Genomic DNA, 18,953 nt, shown 5'->3' with positions numbered 1-18,953 from the left:
GATCTAGAGGGTGTAATACTAAGTGAAATAAGTTGTTCTGAGAAAGACAAATACCATATAATTTCACTCATGGAATTTAAGAAACAAATGGACAAAGAAAAAGATAACTCCAAAAACAGACTCTTAACTAGAGAAAACAAACTCATGGGTACCAGAGGGGAGATGGATGGGATATGAGTGAAAGAAGTGAAGGGGTTTAAGAATACACTTATCGTGATGAGTACTGAGTAATGTATAGAATTGAATCACATATTGTACACCTGAAACTAATATAACACTGTATGTTGATTATACTGGAATTAAAATAAAAAAAAAAAAAGATTACAACAGCATTTTTAAAAGACTATTTCTGAGTAAGCAACACACACTTTGCACCTTTGCCCAGAGTATAAGACCTCTCTATGTGATGGTTCTCTTGCATTTGATCTAAATGCTTTTGGAATGTTCTAGAACAGCCTAAAGTATGATTTTCATCATTCATACCTCACTAAGAATTCTATAATTCAGAAGGCAAAACTTAAGAGGGTGAACTGGTTTGGAATCGTAATGGTGTCTTCAAAAAATGTCTGCTATAAGGACATGAGAAGATGCTCAAATCACTAATCATTAGGGAAGTGCAAGTCAAAAGCATAATGAAGTACCATTTCATATCCATTACTAGCATGGCTATTATCAGAAAATAGAAAATAACCATCCTTGTTGAGGATGTTGAGAAATTGGAACTCTTATATATTGCTGATGGGAATGTAAAATGGTGCTCCACTTTGGAAAACATTTTAATGGCTCTTTGAAAAGTTAAACATAGAAATTAACATGACTGGCAGTTCTCCTAGGTATACCCAAAGAAGTGAAAGCAAGGACTCGAATACTTATATACCTATGGTCACAACAGCATTATTCACAATGGCCAAAAGGTGAAAGCAACTTAAGTGTCCATCAACAGATGAATGGATAAACAAAATGTGATATACATATACAATGGAATGTTATCCAGTCTTAAAGAAAAAGGAAATTCTGGCAGGTTACAACAGAATGAACCTTAAGGATATAATGCTGAGTGAAATAAGCCAATCACAAAAGGACAAATATTGTATGATTCCAAGATTCCATTTATATGAGGTATCTAAAATAGGCAAATTCATAGAGATAGAAAGTAGAATAGAGGTTAACAGAGGCTGTTGGGGGTGGCCAGAATGAGGAGGTAACAGTTTTTGTTTAGGATGATAAAGTTCTAGAAATTGTGGGAGTGGTTACACAACAGTGTGAACATACTTAATGCCATTGAATTCTTGCTTAAAATGATAAATTTTGTGTTATATATACTTTACCACATTAAAAAAAATGCCTCAGGGGCACCTGGGTGGCTCAGTCAGTTAAGCATCTGACTTTGGCTCGGGTCATGATCTAACGGTTTGTGAGTTCAAGCCCTGCGTTGGGCTCTGTGCTGACAGCTCAGAGCCTGGAGCCTGCTTCAGATTCTGTGTCTCCCTCTGTCTGCCCTTCTGCCACTTGCACTCTGTCTCTCGCATTGTCTTAAAAATAAATAAACGCTAAAAAAAATTTTTTTTAAATGTCTCTTACTTATGTAAAGAAATTCCTAAGAAACTCAAATGAACCAAACTTCTATAGCAAATAGGATTAGAATTTTAAAATATTTGACAAAAAAAATATCTACAAAAAAAACAATTTGGCTGGACCAAAATACTTGTGCTACAGGCTAGAAAGCATCCTCCAGAAACCTAATGTTTTGAGTCAGAGTTGTAGGAGTGGAAAGGCACCTGATTGTGGCAGTGTATAGCTGCACCAAAACCTAGAGAACATTGAGAGAGAGAGGTTATTGGGAAATATCTGGGTCAGAATTCTATGAACTTGATTTCATTTGTTCATAAAACCAAAAAGCTCATACTGACTCAGGCTCTGTGTCCTATGTAACCACATGAATATCCTATAGGACAGATCTGTGGGGAAAAAGAACGGGCTGCTCTGGAAGAGCTAATCTTGAGACTTCATGAGTAGGGAACTCTTAGACCCAGGGCACCTTTTTTCTATCTCCTTAAAAGGATGTGGTCCTAAGATTTATATAGGGGAAAGTTGATAGGGCTTTGACAAACATGGACACAGTAGTGGGTATAGTCATTATCTAGTGCATCTAACACTGGGAGTTCGTTTGAAATGATTGTTTTTCATTCTTGTGTATGCTAAATGTAACATAAGACCTATATATCTCTTTACATGTGTTTTTTTTTTAAACAGTTTGTTAAAGAAATTGATAATGAGAAAAGAATGAGACTTCTGCAGTTTGTTACTGGAACTTGTCGATTGCCAGTTGGAGGATTTGCTGACCTCATGGGTATGTGAGACAGGATCACTTTTCCTATACAGAAAATTGTTTATCACGCTGCTGTTACATTCAAATCAGTGTGGATAGCTCAGGAATAACAAAGAAAAGAATAGCCCTTTTCCTAACTAGTCATAGTTAACCTGGATTTGTGTAAACTTTTAAATCACTTTGTAATCCTTACCTCTAGAAGTTTTTTATCTTAAGACTAGATCCCACATTTTAACTTCATAGAATAGTGATCTTACTGATCTTCTATATGTAAATCTGTTTGGTCATTCAGTCATTTGGCAAACATTTTAGTGTCTCCTATGAGCCAGGCACTGTTGGTTGTACTATACTATATTTTAATGATGTGTTTAACATTCTTCTCTATTATACCTGGAGCTCCATGAGATACAGAGCTCTATCTTTTTATTTCTGGTGTCTTGCATAGTGCTTGTCACATAGTAGTTACTGATCAAAATGTATGTTGTTTGGAAATGAATGACCATGGAAATACTTTTGTGACTGATAATAACTTAAGTAAATTCAAATCTTTAACACCAGCATAATGCCACGTACCATAGGAGAAAAGAAGTTGTGATCCCTAAGCCTGCTTCAGCTGAAGCAGAGAGTCAGAATTGAAGAACTAAGTAGGCAGTGTTGTATATAGTTACTTTAAAAGCTAGACCAGAAGAATTTGGACATTATTCTGAGGGTATTGGAAGCTATGAAACTTTTTGAAGCCAGAAAACTTGCTGAAGCTGCATATTATGAAAATTTGATAGCAAGGTATACCATGCATAGGAAGAAAATATTGGAGCAATGGTGAGAACCTGATCTTAGGAGATGGAAATAGAGATGGAAAAGAAGGGATAAATGCTAGAGAGGTTCCAAAGTTAGAAAAGGACTTGAACAGAAGATGAGCTAATAAAGGAAGAATGTCCAGGATAAAACCATGTTTTGAAAAATGAAGAAATAGAGTTGTGAAGTGTAAAGAACATGGTTTAGAGGTATTGAGGGAGGATAATGATTGGCTTAGAACCTCTTGAGTTCAAAGCAACTGCCAGACAACCAAGTGGAAAACCAGGGAGCAGAAGGGCAGTTTAACAGGTGTTGCTCATATGAGTTTAGAGGTAAGAGTAGAGAAGGAAAGTAGAGTCATGGGAGCAGTGATGCTTGAAGCTATTAGAATAAGTTGGTTTATGCAGAAATCGAATTCAGAGATGCTTAGAAACACCTGTGTTTAGGGATGAGCTAGAAATAGCCTAGAGCCAAACTTAAAGGCGAGTCCAGAGAGTGAAGAGGAGAAATAAATATTCTGGTTTCTCAGAAGCAATATGGAAGAAGGTTTTTAATCCAGTGCTAGCAAGGTCTCAGAGAAGGATTATTACTAAGTAAGTTTTTGGAGAGGGGCACCTTTGAGAATGGTCTCTAGATTGAAAAAGAAAAACCATGTTGGTGGTTGGGGAAGTAAGGTAATGACCAAAATGAGGAGAAAATTGGTACCAGTTTCAGTGTAAGCTAGATTTAATCATTAAAGAGATGAGAACTAGGTCTGCTCTTAGAAGTAATATTTGGAGTTAGGTGGAGCTGTTTAAAACAACATAGGAGGATACCTGTGGAAGGCAGAGACGAGATTGTGCTTCATACAATTTTAGAGGCCATCTGGTTGAATCTTCCAGTCAGTGTAGGAAGAGAAAGTTGTTAAGAGTGAAGTATATAATTTAATGTGATAGTTCTCAACCCTTGACAGATCTGACATCCCATTTCTATAACAAATATTTATAATCTCCTCTTTAATATTCTGGAATGAAATTGGTAGGTATGAAATAAAAGTGTCTACAATCTCTAAAAAATATACATAAACTTAAGCACCAACTAAAATTTTTAAGAAGTGACTCATAATGAAATAATATTTATTTTGATACATATGTATTTGGGAACAACTGTTAGAAGACACTAATTAGTAAATACTTGTTCCTACTTAAAAAGACTTGGGTTTAAGATAAGATCAGAGAAACCTTTCTGTATAAGAAACACTAGAATATGAAAAAAGAGAACAAGAAATAATTGACTTAAATAAATATGATAAGAAAAAGAGGGAAATAATCTAAATGGAATAAGGATAATAGACCTGCCAAAATAAATTACAGATGATCAAAGTGGAGAAAAATGAGGTAGTGTCTGTGATGAAGTTCCACCACAGGCCAAGGCTCTGATTGATTAAAAAGTCCTCAGAGATCATACTATTTGAAAGTAGAAATGGGTTGAAAATAGGAACATAGGTACAAGAGTCCACATAGAACTTGTTTGGTTTGGGGACAGTGTTAGAAGAAGATTGAAAACAACAGGCAACCCAAAATAATTTCAGTGTATATAATGTATACAACTTGATGTCTTAACATTCCATAAAGTTTTAGAAACTTTCAGGATGATATGACATATTTGTAAAATAGCCTTTATTAGTGAAAGTCACTAAAATTCCTTCATTTCTTATTTCTCTGTTTTAATTTTTTTTTTTTATATGAAGTTTATTGACAAATTGGTTTCCATACAACACCCAGTGCTCATCCCAAAAGGTGCCCTCCTCAATACCCATCACCCACCCGCCCCTCCCTCCCACCCCCCATCAACCCTCAGTTTGTTCTCAGTTTTTAACAGTCTCTTATGCTTTGGCTCTCTCCCACTCTAACGTCCTTTTTTTTTTTTTTTTTTTTCCTTCCCCTCCCCCATGGGTTCCTGTTAATTTTCTCAGGATCCACATAAGAGTGAAACCATATGGTATCTGTCTTTCTCTGTATGGCTTATTTCACTTAGCATCACACTCTCCAGTTCCATCCACGTTGCTACAAAAGGCCATATTTCATTTTTTCTCATTGCCACGTAGTATTCCATTGTGTATATAAACCACAATTTCTTTTTTTTTTTTTTTTTTTTTTTTTTTTTTTTTTTTTTTTTTTTTTTTTTTTTTTTTTTTTTTTTATGAAGTTTATTGACAAATTGGTTTCCATACAACACCCAGTGCTCATCCCAAAAGGTGCCCTCCTCACTACCCATCACCCACCCGCCCCTCCCTCCCACCCCCCATCAACCCTCAGTTTGTTCTCAGTTTTTAACAGTCTCTTATGCTTTGGCTCTCTCCCACTCTAACGTCTTTTTTTTTTTTCTCCCTTCCCCTCCCCCATGGGTTCCTGTTGAGTTTCTCAGGATCCACATAAGAGTGAAACCATATGGTATCTGTCTTTCTCTGTATGGCTTATTTCACTTAGCATCACACTCTCCAGTTCCATCCACGTTGCTACAAAAGGCCATATTTCATTTTTTCTCATTGCCACGTAGTATTCCATTGTGTATATAAACCACAATTTCTTTATCCATTCATCAGTTGATGGACATTTAGGCTCTTTCCATAATTTGGCTATTGTTGAGAGTGCTGCTATGAACATTGGGGTACAAGTGCCCCTATGCATCAGTACTCCTGTATCCCTTGGGTAAATTCCTAGCAGTGCTATTGCTGGGTCATAGGGTAGGTCTATTTTTAATTTTCTGAGGAACCTCCACACTGCTTTCCAGAGCGGCTGCACCAATTTGCATTCCCACCAACAGTGCAAGAGGGTTCCCGTTTCTCCACATCCTCTCCAGCATCTATAGTCTCCTGATTTGTTCATTTTGGCCACTCTGACTGGCGTGAGGTGATACCCGAGTGTGGTTTTGATTTGTATTTCCCTGATAAGGAGCGACGCTGAACATCTTTTCATGTGCCTGTTGGCCATCTGGATGTCTTCTTTAGAGAAGTGTCTATTCATGTTTTCTGCCCATTTCTTCACTGGGTTATTTGTTTTTCGGGTGTGGAGTTTGGTGAGCTCTTTATAGATTTTAGATACTAGCCCTTTGTCCGATATGTCATTTGCAAATATCTTTTCCCATTCCGTTGGTTGCCTTTTAGTTTTGTTGGTTGTTTCCTTTGCTGTGCAGAAGCTTTTTATCTTCATAAGGTCCCAGTAATTCACTTTTGCTTTTAATTCCCTTGCCTTTGGGGATGTGTCGAGTAAGAGATTGCTGCGGCTGAGGTCAGAGAGGTCTTTTCCTGCTTTCTCCTCTAAGGTTCTGATGGTTTCCTGTCTCACATTTAGGTCCTTTATCCATTTTGAGTTTATTTTTGTAAATGGTGTGAGAAAGTGGTCTAGTTTCAACCTTCTGCATGTTGCTGTCCAGTTCTCCCAGCACCATTTGTTAAAGAGGCTGTCTTTTTTCCATTGGATGTTCTTTCCTGCTTTGTCAAAGATGAGTTGGCCATATGTTTGTGGGTCTAGTTCTGGGGTTTCTATTCTATTCCATTGGTCTGTGTGTCTGTTTTTGTGCCAATACCATGCTGTCTTGATGATGACAGCTTTGTAGTAGAGGCTGAAGTCTGGGATTGTGATGCCTCCTGCTTTGGTCTTCTTCTTCAAAATTCCTTTGGCTATTCGGGGCCTTTTGTGGTTCCATATGAATTTTAGGATTGCTTGTTCTAGTTTCGAGAAGAATGCTGGTGCAATTTTGATTGGGATTGCATTGAATGTGTAGATAGCTTTGGGTAGTATTGACATTTTGACAATATTTATTTTTCCAATCCATGAGCAGGGAATGTCTTTCCATTTCTTTAAATCTTCTTCAATTACCTTCATAAGCTTTCTATAGTTTTCAGCATACAGATCCTTTACATCTTTGGTTAGATTTATTCCTAGGTATTTTATGCTTCTTGGTGCAATTGTGAATGGGATCAGTTTCTTTATTTGTCTTTCTGTTGCTTCATTGTTAGTGTATAAGAATGCAACTGATTTCTGTACATTGATTTTGTATCCTGCAACTTTGCTGAATTCATGTATCAGTTCTAGGAGACTTTTGGTGGAGTCTATCGGATTTTCCATGTATAATACCATGTCATCTGCAAAAAGCGAAAGCTTGACTTCATCTTTGCCAATTTTGATGCCTTTGATTTCCTTTTGTTGTCTGATTGCTGATGCTAGAACTTCCAGCACTATGTTAAACAACAACGGTGAGAGTGGGCATCCCTGTCGTGTTCCTGATCTCAGGGAAAAAGCTCTCAGTTTTTCCCCGTTGAGGATGATGTTAGCTGTGGGCTTTTCATAAATGGCTTTTATGATCTTTAAGTATGTTCCTTCTATCCCGACTTTCTCAAGGGTTTTTATTAAGAAAGGGTGCTGGATTTTGTCAAAGGCCTTTTCTGCATCGATTGACAGGATCATATGGTTCTTCTCTTTTTTTTTGTTAATGTGATGTATCACGTTGATTGATTTGCGAATGTTGAACCAGCCCTGCATCCCAGGAATGAATCCCACTTGATCATGGTGAATAATTCTTTTTATATGCTGTTGAATTCGATTTGCTAGTATCTTATTGAGAATTTTGGCATCCATATTCATCAGGGATATTGGCCTGTAGTTCTCTTTTTTTACTGGGTCTCTGTCTGGTTTAGGAATCAAAGTAATACTGGCTTCATAGAATGAGTCTGGAAGTTTTCCTTCCCTTTCTATTTCTTGGAATAGCTTGAGAAGGATAGGTATTATCTCTGCTTTAAACGTCTGGTAGAACTCCCCTGGGAAGCCATCTGGTCCTGGACTCTTATTTGTTGGGAGATTTTTGATAACCGATTCAATTTCTTCGCTGGTGATGGGTCTGTTCAAGCTTTCTATTTCCTCCTGATTGAGTTTTGGAAGAGTGTGGGTGTTCAGGAATTTGTCCATTTCTTCCAGGTTGTCCAATTTGTTGGCATATAATTTTTCATAGTATTCCCTGATAATTGTTTGTATCTCTGAGGGATTGGTTGTAATAATTCCATTTTCATTCATGATTTTATCTATTTGGGTCATCTCCCTTTTCTTTTTGAGAAGCCTGGCTAGAGGTTTGTCAATTTTGTTTATTTTTTCAAAAAACCAACTCTTGGTTTCGTTGATCTGCTCTACAGTTTTTTTAGATTCTATATTGTTTATTTCTGCTCTGATCTTTATTATTTCTCTTCTTCTGCTGGGTTTAGGCTGCCTTTGCTGTTCTGCTTCTATTTCCTTTAGGTGTGCTGTTAGATTTTGTATTTGGGATTTTTCTTGTTTCTTGAGATAGGCCTGGATTGCAATGTATTTTCCTCTCAGGACTGCCTTCGCTGCGTCCCAAAGCGTTTGGATTGTTGTATTTTCATTTTCGTTTGTTTCCATATATTTTTTGATTTCTTCTCTAATTGCCTGGTTGACCCACTCATTCGTTAGTAGGGTGTTCTTTAACCTCCACGCTTTTGGAGGTTTTCCAGACTTTTTCCTGTGGTTGATTTCAAGCTTCATAGCATTGTGGTCTGAAAGTATGCATGGTATAATTTCAATTCTTGTAAACTTATGAAGGGCTGTTTTGTGACCCAGTATATGATCTATCTTGGAGAATGTTCCATGTGCACTCGAGAAGAAAGTATATTCTGTTGCTTTGGGATGCAGAGTTCTAAATATATCTGTCAAGTCCATCTGATCCAGTGTCTCATTCAGGGCCCTTGTTTCTTTATTGACCGTGTGTCTAGATGATCTATCCATTTCTGTAAGTGGGGTGTTAAAGTCCCCAGCAATTACCACATTCTTATCAATAAGGTTGCTTCTGTTTATGAGTAATTGTTTTATATATTTGGGGGCTCCGGTATTCAGCGCATAGACATTTATAATTGTTAGCTCTTCCTGATGGATAGACCCTGTAACTATTATATAATGTCCTTCTTCATCTCTTGTTACAGCCTTTAATTTAAAGTCTAGTTTGTCTGATATAAGTATGGCTACTCCAGCTTTCTTCTGGCTTCCAGTAGCATGATAAATAGTTCTCCATCCCCTCACTCTGAATCTAAAGGTGTCCTCAGGTCTAAAATGAGTCTCTTGTAGACAGCAAATAGATGGGTCTTGTTTTTTTATCCATTCTGATACCCTATGTCTTTTGGTTGGCGCATTTAATCCATTTACATTCAGTGTTATTATAGAAAGATACGGGTTTAGAGTCATTGTGATGTCTGTATGTTTTATGCTTGTAGTGATGTCTCTGGTACTTTGTCTCACAGGGTCCCCCTTAGGATCTCTTGTAGGGCTGGTTTAGTGGTGACAAATTCCTTCAGTTTTTGTTTGTTTGGGAAGACCTTTATCTCTCCTTCTATTCTAAATGACAGACTTGCTGGATAAAGGATTCTTGGCTGCATATTTTTGCTGTCTAGCACCCTGAAAATCTCGTGCCAATTCTTTCTGGCCTGCCAAGTTTCAAAAGAGAGATCAGTCACGAGTCTTATAGGTCTCCCTTTATATGTGAGGGCACGTTTACCCCTTGCTGCTTTCAGAATTTTCTCTTTATCCTTGTATTTTGCCAGTTTCACTATGATATGTCGTGCAGAAGATCGATTCAAGTTACGTCTGAAGGGAGTTCTCTGTGCCTCTTGGATTTCAATGCCTTTTTCCTTCCCCAGTTCAGGGAAGTTCTCAGCTATTATTTCTTCAAGTACCCCTTCAGCACCTTTCCCTCTCTCTTCCTCCTCTGGGATACCAATTATGCGTATATTATTTCTTTTTAGTGTATCACTTAGTTCTCTAATTTTCCCCTCATACTCCTGGATTTTTTTATCTCTCTTTTTCTCAGCTTCCTCTTTTTCCATAACTTTATCTTCTAGTTCACCTATTCTCTCCTCTGCCTCTTCCATCCGAGCCGTGGTGGTTTGCATTTTGTTTTCCATTTCCTTTAAAGCGTTTTTCAGCTCCTCGTGACTGTTCCTTAGTCCCCTGATGTCTGTAGCAAGAGATTCTCTGCTGTCCTGTATGCTGTTTTCCAGCCCAGCGATTAATTTTATGACTATTATTCTAAATTCACTTTCTGTTATATTATTTAAATCCTTTTTGATTAGCTCATTAGCTGTTGTTATTTCCTGGAGATTCTTCTGAGGGGAATTCTTCCGCTTGGTCATTTTGGATAGTCCCTGGTGTGGTGAGGGCCTGCAGGGCACTTCCCCTGTGCTGTGGTGTATAACTGGAGTTGGTGGGCGGGGCCGCAGTCCGACCTGATGTCTGCCCCCAGCCCACCGCTGGGGCCACAGTCAGACTGGTGTGTGCCTTCTCTTCCCCTCTCCTAGGGGCGGGATTCACTGTGGGGTGGCGTGGCCCGTCTGGGCTACTTGCACACTGCCAGGCTTGTGATGCTGGGGATCTGGCGTATTAGCTGGGGTGGGAAGGCAAGGTGCACGGCGGCAGGGGGGGCAGGCTTAGCTCGCTTCTCCTTAGGTGATCCACTTCAGGAGGGGCCCTGTGGCAGCCGGAGGGAGTCAGATCGCTGCCGGAGGTTTGGCTCCGCAGAAGCACAGAGTTGGGTGTTCGCGCGGAGCGAGCAATTTCCCTGGCCGGAGCCGGTTCCCTTTGGGATTTTGGCTGGGGGATGGGCGGGGGAGATGGCGCTGGCGAGCGCCTTTGTTCCCCGCCAAACTGAGCTCTGTCGTCCGGGGGCTCCGCAGCTCACCCTCCCTTTGTCCTCCAGCCTTCCCGCTTTCCGAGCAGAGCTGTTAACTTATGACCTCCCAGACGCTAAGTCGCGCTTGCTGTCGGAACACAGTCCGTCAGGCCCCTCCGCTTTTGCAAGCCGGACTCGGGGGCTCTGCTTGGCCGGCGAGCCGCCCCTCCGCCCCGGCTCCCTCCCGCCAGTCCGTGGAGCGCGCACCGCCTCGCCGCCCTTCCTACCCTCTTCCGTGGGCCTCTCGTCTGCACTTGGGTCCGGTGACTCTGTTCTGCTAATCCTCTGGCGGTTTTCTGGGTTATTTAGGCAGGTGTAGGTGGAATCTAAGTGATCAGCAGGACGCGCGGTGAGCCCAGCGTCCTCCTACGCCGCCATCTTCCCAGAATCCCTGTTTTAATTTTTGACTCTGTGTCTATTGAATGTAATCTGGACTCTTCCGTTAAGTATTAATTAGTACTATTAAAACGTTCCATCTTTGTGGTTAGAAATGCTATAGTATATCGAAAAGAGAGAATGTTTAGAGTAAATTAACATAATTTTGAGGTTAATTATTGAATAATTTTAACTAGCCTTTTGCACAATAACCATTTCTTTACTAGGCTTTTAGCATAACTGTGCAAACACTTTGATACTATAAATCAAAAGTACTGCCCATTCATATATGTACTGGGTTTAGTTGAGTGGGTCATAAGAAAATTCATTGAGTATGACTGTCTCACACATTATATAGAACATTTATTTTGCCTGGCACCCTATAATAATTAAAGAAGTCGAGTAGCACCACTAATCATTGTGACTACAAATGATTATTTCTAGGGCTTGCTAGTGACCTTTTAGAAAACCAGTGCTTATAAGGTCCCCATTCACTCTGTCTACAACAAAAGATAAATGAGAGGCAAGAACTGAGTGTAAGTTTGTAAGGGTATGTTCTATAGGACCTATAAGCACAAGCATTGTTAATACTGAATTAACTAGGTTGTTTACATTTTATAAAGTTTTAACAATTTAATGTTTAAACCAAGTTTTATTGTGTAAGACAGTGGATTGTAGTTTCCCTCTTGTGTTTAAAGCTAAAATTGAGCTTTTTAGGTGTTCTGTTATTATTTATAGCATTCTATTCTGGCAAGAGAAAGCTAGATAAAATTGCAATTTCTTTAAAAAAAAACTGCATTTTCTTCTCTCGGGCATACATTGACAAATTGGTTCTCAAACATTAGCACTCATCAGAATCATCTGGAAGCTTGTTCAGATACACACTGCTGAGCCTTATCCCAAAGTTTCTGATTCCATTTAGTAGGCTTTGGGTGGGGCCTATGGATTTGTGGTTCTAATAACTTCCCTGGTGATGCTGATGCTGCTGAACAGAGAAGGTCACAATTTGAACCACTTGAGTATCAGACTGTTGATTTCACTGTTTTAGGGAGCAATGGACCACAGAAATTCTGCATTGAAAAAGTTGGGAAAGAAAACTGGTTACCCAGAAGTCATACCTGGTAAGTAAAATCAGAAAGAGTTGAAAAAAATAGCCTTTTCCCAGTTACCTTGTAGGTATTAAAGCCTCTTGGAAATTGGAAATGAAATATTTTTCCCCATGGTGTTGAGTTATTTTTAACAGCTTTATCAAGGTATAATTTATATACCATAAAACTACTAAAGATTATAAGGTTATTCATTTAAACTCAGTGATATTTAGTAGATTTACAGAGTAGTAACAGTTAACCAGTTTTAAGTTATTTCTGTCACTCCAAAATGATCCCTTATGCCTACTTGCAGTCAGTCCCATTTCCCACCCCTGAATTTTTTTTTGTTTGTTTGTTTATTTTTGAGAGAGAAACAGGGCTCGAGCAGGGGAGGGGCAGAGAGAGAGAGAGAGAGAGAGACAGAATCCGAAGCAGGCTCCAGGCTCTGAGCTGTCAGCACAGACCCTGAAGTACTTGGCCATGTGTTGTACGTATACTTGTTACTCTGTCCCTCTACCCTGAAAAGTAAATATTGTTATTCCCAAGTTACCAAAGAAGAATCCAAAATTCAGAAAGGTAAAAGCACTTGTTCAAAGCCCGATGACAGAGCTGGGATTTGAACCCAGTTTTGCCTTACTTTAAAACCAGTGGTGTTATATGCTACACTGGTCATATGATTCTTTATATATTTCCTTTTCTCAAGCTAACAATTCTTACTTTTAGTTTTAACCGCCTGGACCTGCCACCCTACAAGAGCTATGAGCAACTGAAGGAAAAGCTGTTATTTGCCATTGAAGAAACAGAAGGATTTGGACAAGAGTAACTTCCGAGAACTTGTGCCACCAAAGGACAAGAACTTATTTACAATGTTTGTCCTTTTCCTTCTCTGCTTGTTGCACATCTTGTTGTAAAATTGGGCTGTGACTGTTTAGAGAGTTATTTGAGTATAAGTAAGTTAATGTTATCATTGAGATTTATCTCCCAGTGATTCTGGATTTCTACTCCATGTTTCCAGAAATCAGATTGCAAATGACTAGTCGAACCTTACTTAACATGAGATTTAACAGCAATGAAATCTGCCTTGTCTTATTCCACTAGATTGTTACCTTAACAACAGTTTTGTATACATGTGTCAAAAGTCTCGCTTGGGAGTAGATTTTTTCTTTTAGAGACTTCTGCAGATATGCAGGGAAGTCCCTTGGTAAATGAAATATGTAAGATCTTCCTATTAAGTCTCTTGGTAAGAGGTATTGGTTAAAAGTGCAAACTTAACCCAGCTTCTGGGGATGTGAGCAAACTTCTGGCTTGTGCTCTCCCTCTCATTTCAGCCTGGCCTGACTGTTTTTTCTTCCCAGAGCATGAATCCATGCATCATTTTGCTGTTACCCCTGGAAAGTGATGCAAAACTCTTGCATCTCTCTACAAAGTAGTTTTGTTAATTTGAATTCAGGGAGAAGTTGGTCCCAGCCTGCAAATGTCCATATAACTCTCTTCATTTGGAAGTTTGATTGTTTTAATTGCCTTGCAAATACTAAACTTTATAAATAATATTAACACTGTGCTTCCTTCACGGTGGTAGCTAAATTCATCAAAGGCCATCATTGGCAATTTTTGTATGTTATTATATATAAATTCCATCTATAATTTTATCATAATCCAACAACTTCAGTTTATTACTTATTGCTAGGGAGTTTAAGTTGTAACTAGAGTACTTTCCAGTCCAAAGAGGGAGGTCAGTAAAACATCCTCTACATTACATTTACATAGGGAGGGAGAGCTGTGGTACTGGCTAAAGAGATGGGAGTAGTACATTTAATAGCAATACATTTCTAGTAATCACAGAAATGTATTCTGTGTGTGAATTAAAAGTCTTCAAATTTAATCATTTCTCTGACACCTTGGAGTAATCTTTTCCATTCTTTACATTGTCCTGAGTTGGATATCCTCTTCACTCATAAAGTTTTAACAGGTTTTTCCTTGTTTTTCCCATGACTATTTAATTTCAGACTGCTCCATTAGTATCTGATTAAATGCACTTTGAATGTCTCTGTAGTTAATTCTTTTAACTTGGCCTAGCTTAGACTCTGTCAGGGTGGCTGCTGTCAGAGGTTTGACTTTATGGACAGTGGGATGAAGCCTCAGCCAGCTGAGTGCCTCACACACAGCTGAACCCTGAGGACAGCCTCATATAGTTCATGAAACAGGGCTTTGGTAGGTTCTGGTAGCATAGCAGGAACAAGTAGTACTGAGCCAAAAGTAAGCAGAGAGTAGCAAACCCCTGGTCCATATGGAAAGAAAATGGTTTTTCTTTGTCCCTATTTGTCCTTTCACATCCTGGAAGCAACAAAAACATTTTAAAACTTGTGTATCTGTACTCTAAAACACTGCCATCATAAAGCAGACCTAAGTGAGTAAAAGGGTTGCCTCATCTAGAAATTGTTAGTGTAAAGGTGGGGGAAATTAGGTTCTCCCCAACCCTATCTTTGTTTTTTTATTCCATATACTCCAGGAAATGTATGATCTCTAAAAGCCCTGGTTTCCAAAGTAGGGACTCTCCCTTTTTGTTGGTAGGGGGGAAAATGCTATTGCTTTGTCTTACAGAGCGAATGTCTGCCAACTATCCATTCATTATATAAATCTGAACTTTGGTAATATATGGCTGTGGAGATTAAGCCTTCTATAAAGACTTACTATTGAGGCGAATTCTCATTAAAATGTAGTTATCTACGATATTTACTAGAGATTTATAAGATTAAATTAAATAATGTAAGAAAGTAGACTTGTTTTTGTTCTACATAATGCTTGATGATTCATTTAGGGACCTAGAAATATTGTGTGAAAATGTATAAATATCACCCAAAAGGCTTTCTGCCCTATATTTTTAAAATACAGAATAGCTATATTTGAAGTAGCCCTGGCCCTAGTTCTATAGGGCTTGGCTATTTAATATTTTTATGGAAGAAACGTTTAGTTCTGGAAAAGGTAAATGCTTGTATATATTTTTGCAGCCTGGGATCTCCCTTACTCCATTTCTTCCTTTAATTTAAGTGGCCACATGTATATGTCTTCCCTGCTGTGTTAGGAAAATGGGGGCTGGATATCCCAAGAATCAGAGGTTATATAAAAATACTACAAATAAGCAGCAGACATAATTTACCTGCCAAATGCTATTTTAAATTTTGGTCCAAACTGAACATTTGGAAATAGATTTATTGTAAGTGTTCAATTAGAGCAATTTCTTAAATCTGAACTAAATTGCTTTTAGAGTCCTTTTTCTTTGTAAGCATTGTAAATGCTAATAAATCCTGGTTTTTTGGGGGGTTTTTTGTTTTTGTTTTTTTTTTTGTTTTTTTTTTTTTTTTACTGCATGTTATGTTGAAATAAAAACAAAGTAAAATGAGCAATTGCCTTATTCTTCTGCTCTTTTGGGAGATTGGGGAAGGCAGCATTTCACAGCCTGGGTCAGGAGGGAAGGACCTCACTTGTTTCAGATAGAGTGGTTTAAAACTGATCCAGCAGCTCATAATAATGAATTCCTGCTCTTTTATGAACTTAAATCAGAGTGCAGAAGAATCTAATTTCATAAGACTTACAATAACTCTATTTAAAATTCAGGTACTAATTTTTCATCAAGAGATTGACATACCAATGTCAAATCATCAGAAATTTAAGTGAAAAATGACTCACTTGCTCACAAAGATTGCATCCTAAATGAACTATTTCAGTCAAGCCCACTCTGCCACTTTTTATTTATCTGATTAATAATCTAAAATGTTATCAGGGATGACTCATGGAATTAGACTTCTCTATTTCTATATCCCTCCTTGTTTTGGCTGTAACTATATCTGAACTTCTTTAGGTTTATTACTTCTACTTAATATTGTTGGTATCTCCAGCCCCCTTATTTTTTGTTTTTCTTTTAGAGTTATTTACAAAATGATCTGTATATATGCTATGCTTTCATTTACTAAAAACAGAGAATGGCAGCACTGGATTGTATATTACTGTATTGGAGTTCCTTTGTTTTCTTGAACTGTAATTTCAAATACTCAGGTAACTCTACAAATATCACAGGGAGTCAAGTGCTCTTATAAAGGTCCTTCAGGGGGCTGCCTCACTTGCATTTCCTTAAAAGATGTAAGACTGTGTTTATAATTAAACTCTTTTGGTCCTTTGCACACTGTTATGTTAGTCTTGAGTAAGAAGGTTTTCCTCACCTGCAGCAAAAAAAAAAAAAAGCCTTCTTTCTGTGTGAATTGTATAGATTTCTGCCTCTCTGTCTTTGTAAGTGTGCAAGTTGTAGCTGGTCTGTACTGTGGAGTAGGTAGAAAAAAACTGGAAAGACCCACTGAGGTGAGATTGGATTTGTTGCCTATGTTAAGAAGAACCAAGATGAAGACCTCTCCTTTTCTAAAACAAGTAAAGGTGCTCTAAGACAGGACCCAAGCATGGGTGCTGAATAGAAAACCACCAGCTAGTTATCAAGACTGACCTCAATGAGTTACCCTGCTCAATAGATTCAATAGACTCTTTTCTTATTAGGAAACCAGGTGATCACGCTCTCATTTAAAATAGAACCAGTGGGGAGAGGCTAAGAGGAATGGGATTTTAATATTTTTAAAAAATATTTGTTTATTTTGAAAGAGCAGGAGAGGGAGAGAGAGAATCCCAAGCAGGCTGTGTGCTGTCAGTACAGAGCCAGATGCAGGGCTTGTACTCATGAACCATAAGATCATGACCTGAGCCAAGATGAAGAGTCAGACGCTTGACTAATTGAGCCACACAGGAGTCCCATGATTTTTTTTTTTTTTTAATAATTCTGAACTGGCAGGGACTAGAGGACAGAAACTGCAGGTCCCTTCCAGGTCCTGAGAAGTAGACACTATCCTGTTCATTGTTTCATACAAGCAGCTAGAAAGATCTAGCTTCAGTGTGACTAAGAAAAAGGGAGACCTGTCCCTCCCAGCATGAGGAAATCTTCCATGGGAAGTTAACTGTTCTTAACCATTTGGCTTACTGGCCCCAATCCCTACAAAGAACATCAAACAAAACTCAGCTGTGGCTGATGGGCTGCTGTTATCTGGACTTTTAAGAAATGTCTCCTAGTGTGTAATTCTAGAAGAGAAATTGCTGTCACTCCCAGCCTATTTCAGTTATCAGTGTTTGTAAAGCTCCTTTGTCAGGAGTTGACAAGGAGAGGAGGGTCTTCAGTGGAGACCTCAGAAGGACAATGTTGGTCCCTTACTAACAGATTCCCATTAAGCAAAGCTGCTGTGGGCAAGAGGGTTTCCTCAAGGCACCCTACAGGGCAGGCAGGACCTTGAGAATTTGTGGTTATACCTACAGATCTGAAAACCTCCATACTGTTCCTTTTCGTCATTTCTAATTAAGACCTGCTCTTCTATTTGTCTTCCCTATCCTGGCAACCAATACCATACCTACATTCACTTAGTCCCAGGACAGCGATCATTTATTACTATGTCCCAAACATTGTTGGATATGCCACATGCAACTGTCATTTAGTCTTCCTAGCCACTCTCAGGGATGATTATTTCTATTTTACAGATAATAAAATGAAGGCTTAAAGTGATTAACTTGAGGTTGTTCGGTGGCAAGAGTGCAAACTGGAAAGGACTGACTCCAAAGCCTGTGTTTACCTAAACGTTTATATCACATTACTAGTAACGTTAACCTTGATCCTCTGATTAAGATGGTGTCTGCCCAGTTTCCTCACTGTAAAGGCACTATCTGATCCTCTTAACATGCAGACACCCCTGAAAGGAGCACCAAATCCTTCCCCAGTTAAGAGAGGCTGCAGTGGAATGAAAAATTGAAATTAGGTTATCTGTGTTGAATTGAGCACCTTCCCCAAGTATGTTACCTTTTACTGGTCAACATGGAATTTCCCAGTGAGTACTGGGAAATTTACTAGTAGGCCCCTTCCTCTTCCCTTAGGAGGGCCTAAACAATTCGTTCCTTGCGAATAAACTGTTTTCTTCTCTCTCTTTTTATTCCCTCTCTATGTAAAATCTTTGTATAGCTCGGCAGAGCTTCCCTCTACTTGTTTATGTGGGATGTTGACCCATTCATGACTCGTGTAATAAAACCAATTAGATCTTCAAATTTATTCCATCGAATGTTTTCTAATAAAGGCTAAAGAACAGAAAATAGGACAAACGTAGGGCTCTGCAAAGAAGGCTCCCCCCTTATAAAGGTGAGAAAATGAGAAAACAGATGTAAAGTGGCTTCTCCAAGGTAACCCAGGTGGTGGGGCTGAGCTTGGAGTCCTAAACCTGCATACTCCCACTCAGCCCTGACCACTCCATCTGAGAACCTGCCTGGAATATTCCCAAGGGGGTCGCTCTGAAGACTCCAAAGACACCTGACTCCAGTCCCACTCCCCGACTTTACCATGCGTTGGGCGCATTTTGGCTCAGCGACTCACTTTGCCTTAATCAGGGCACAAATGGGGTCTCAGCAACACCCCTTCCTTGCCTTCACACTCGCCCACAACCGTCCACCCAGGATTTCCGGCGCCATCTCAGACCTCGGTGGAGAGTTGAAAACCTCTTCTGACACCATCTTTTGGCACAGGAGTTGGGAATTTTCCACAGCTGAAGCGTTCCTCTGCTTTTCACTATGGGACAGGGCCTGGCAAA

The 18,953-nt window shown here is 39.0% G+C and overlaps 1 protein-coding gene across 3 annotated transcripts in view; it reads left to right on the top strand.

Annotated features, from left to right (window-relative positions):
- The window catches only part of ITCH (itchy E3 ubiquitin protein ligase), a 146,566-nt gene extending 131,681 nt beyond the window's left edge, over nt 1-14,885 (top strand). For all 3 annotated transcript variants that reach the window (XM_047069359.1, XM_047069360.1, XM_047069361.1), the window contains 3 exons: nt 2,254-2,350; nt 12,255-12,327; nt 13,018-14,885. In XM_047069359.1, the coding sequence (XP_046925315.1) occupies nt 2,254-2,350; nt 12,255-12,327; nt 13,018-13,117 (270 nt within the window). In that variant the 3' untranslated portion in view covers nt 13,118-14,885. The remainder of the gene's footprint in view (nt 1-2,253; nt 2,351-12,254; nt 12,328-13,017) is intronic.
- Nucleotides 14,886-18,953: the final 4,068 nt, after the last annotated feature.

This window comes from Lynx rufus, unplaced genomic scaffold (genome assembly GCF_022079265.1).
Source record: "Lynx rufus isolate CCGP_SWC_20201006 ecotype Redwood Valley unplaced genomic scaffold, mLynRuf1.p SCAF_8, whole genome shotgun sequence".
In the NCBI taxonomy this organism is placed as follows: domain Eukaryota; kingdom Metazoa; phylum Chordata; class Mammalia; order Carnivora; family Felidae; genus Lynx; species Lynx rufus.
Note: the sequence above shows the minus strand (reverse complement) of the source record. Positions and strands in the feature narration are given on the sequence as shown.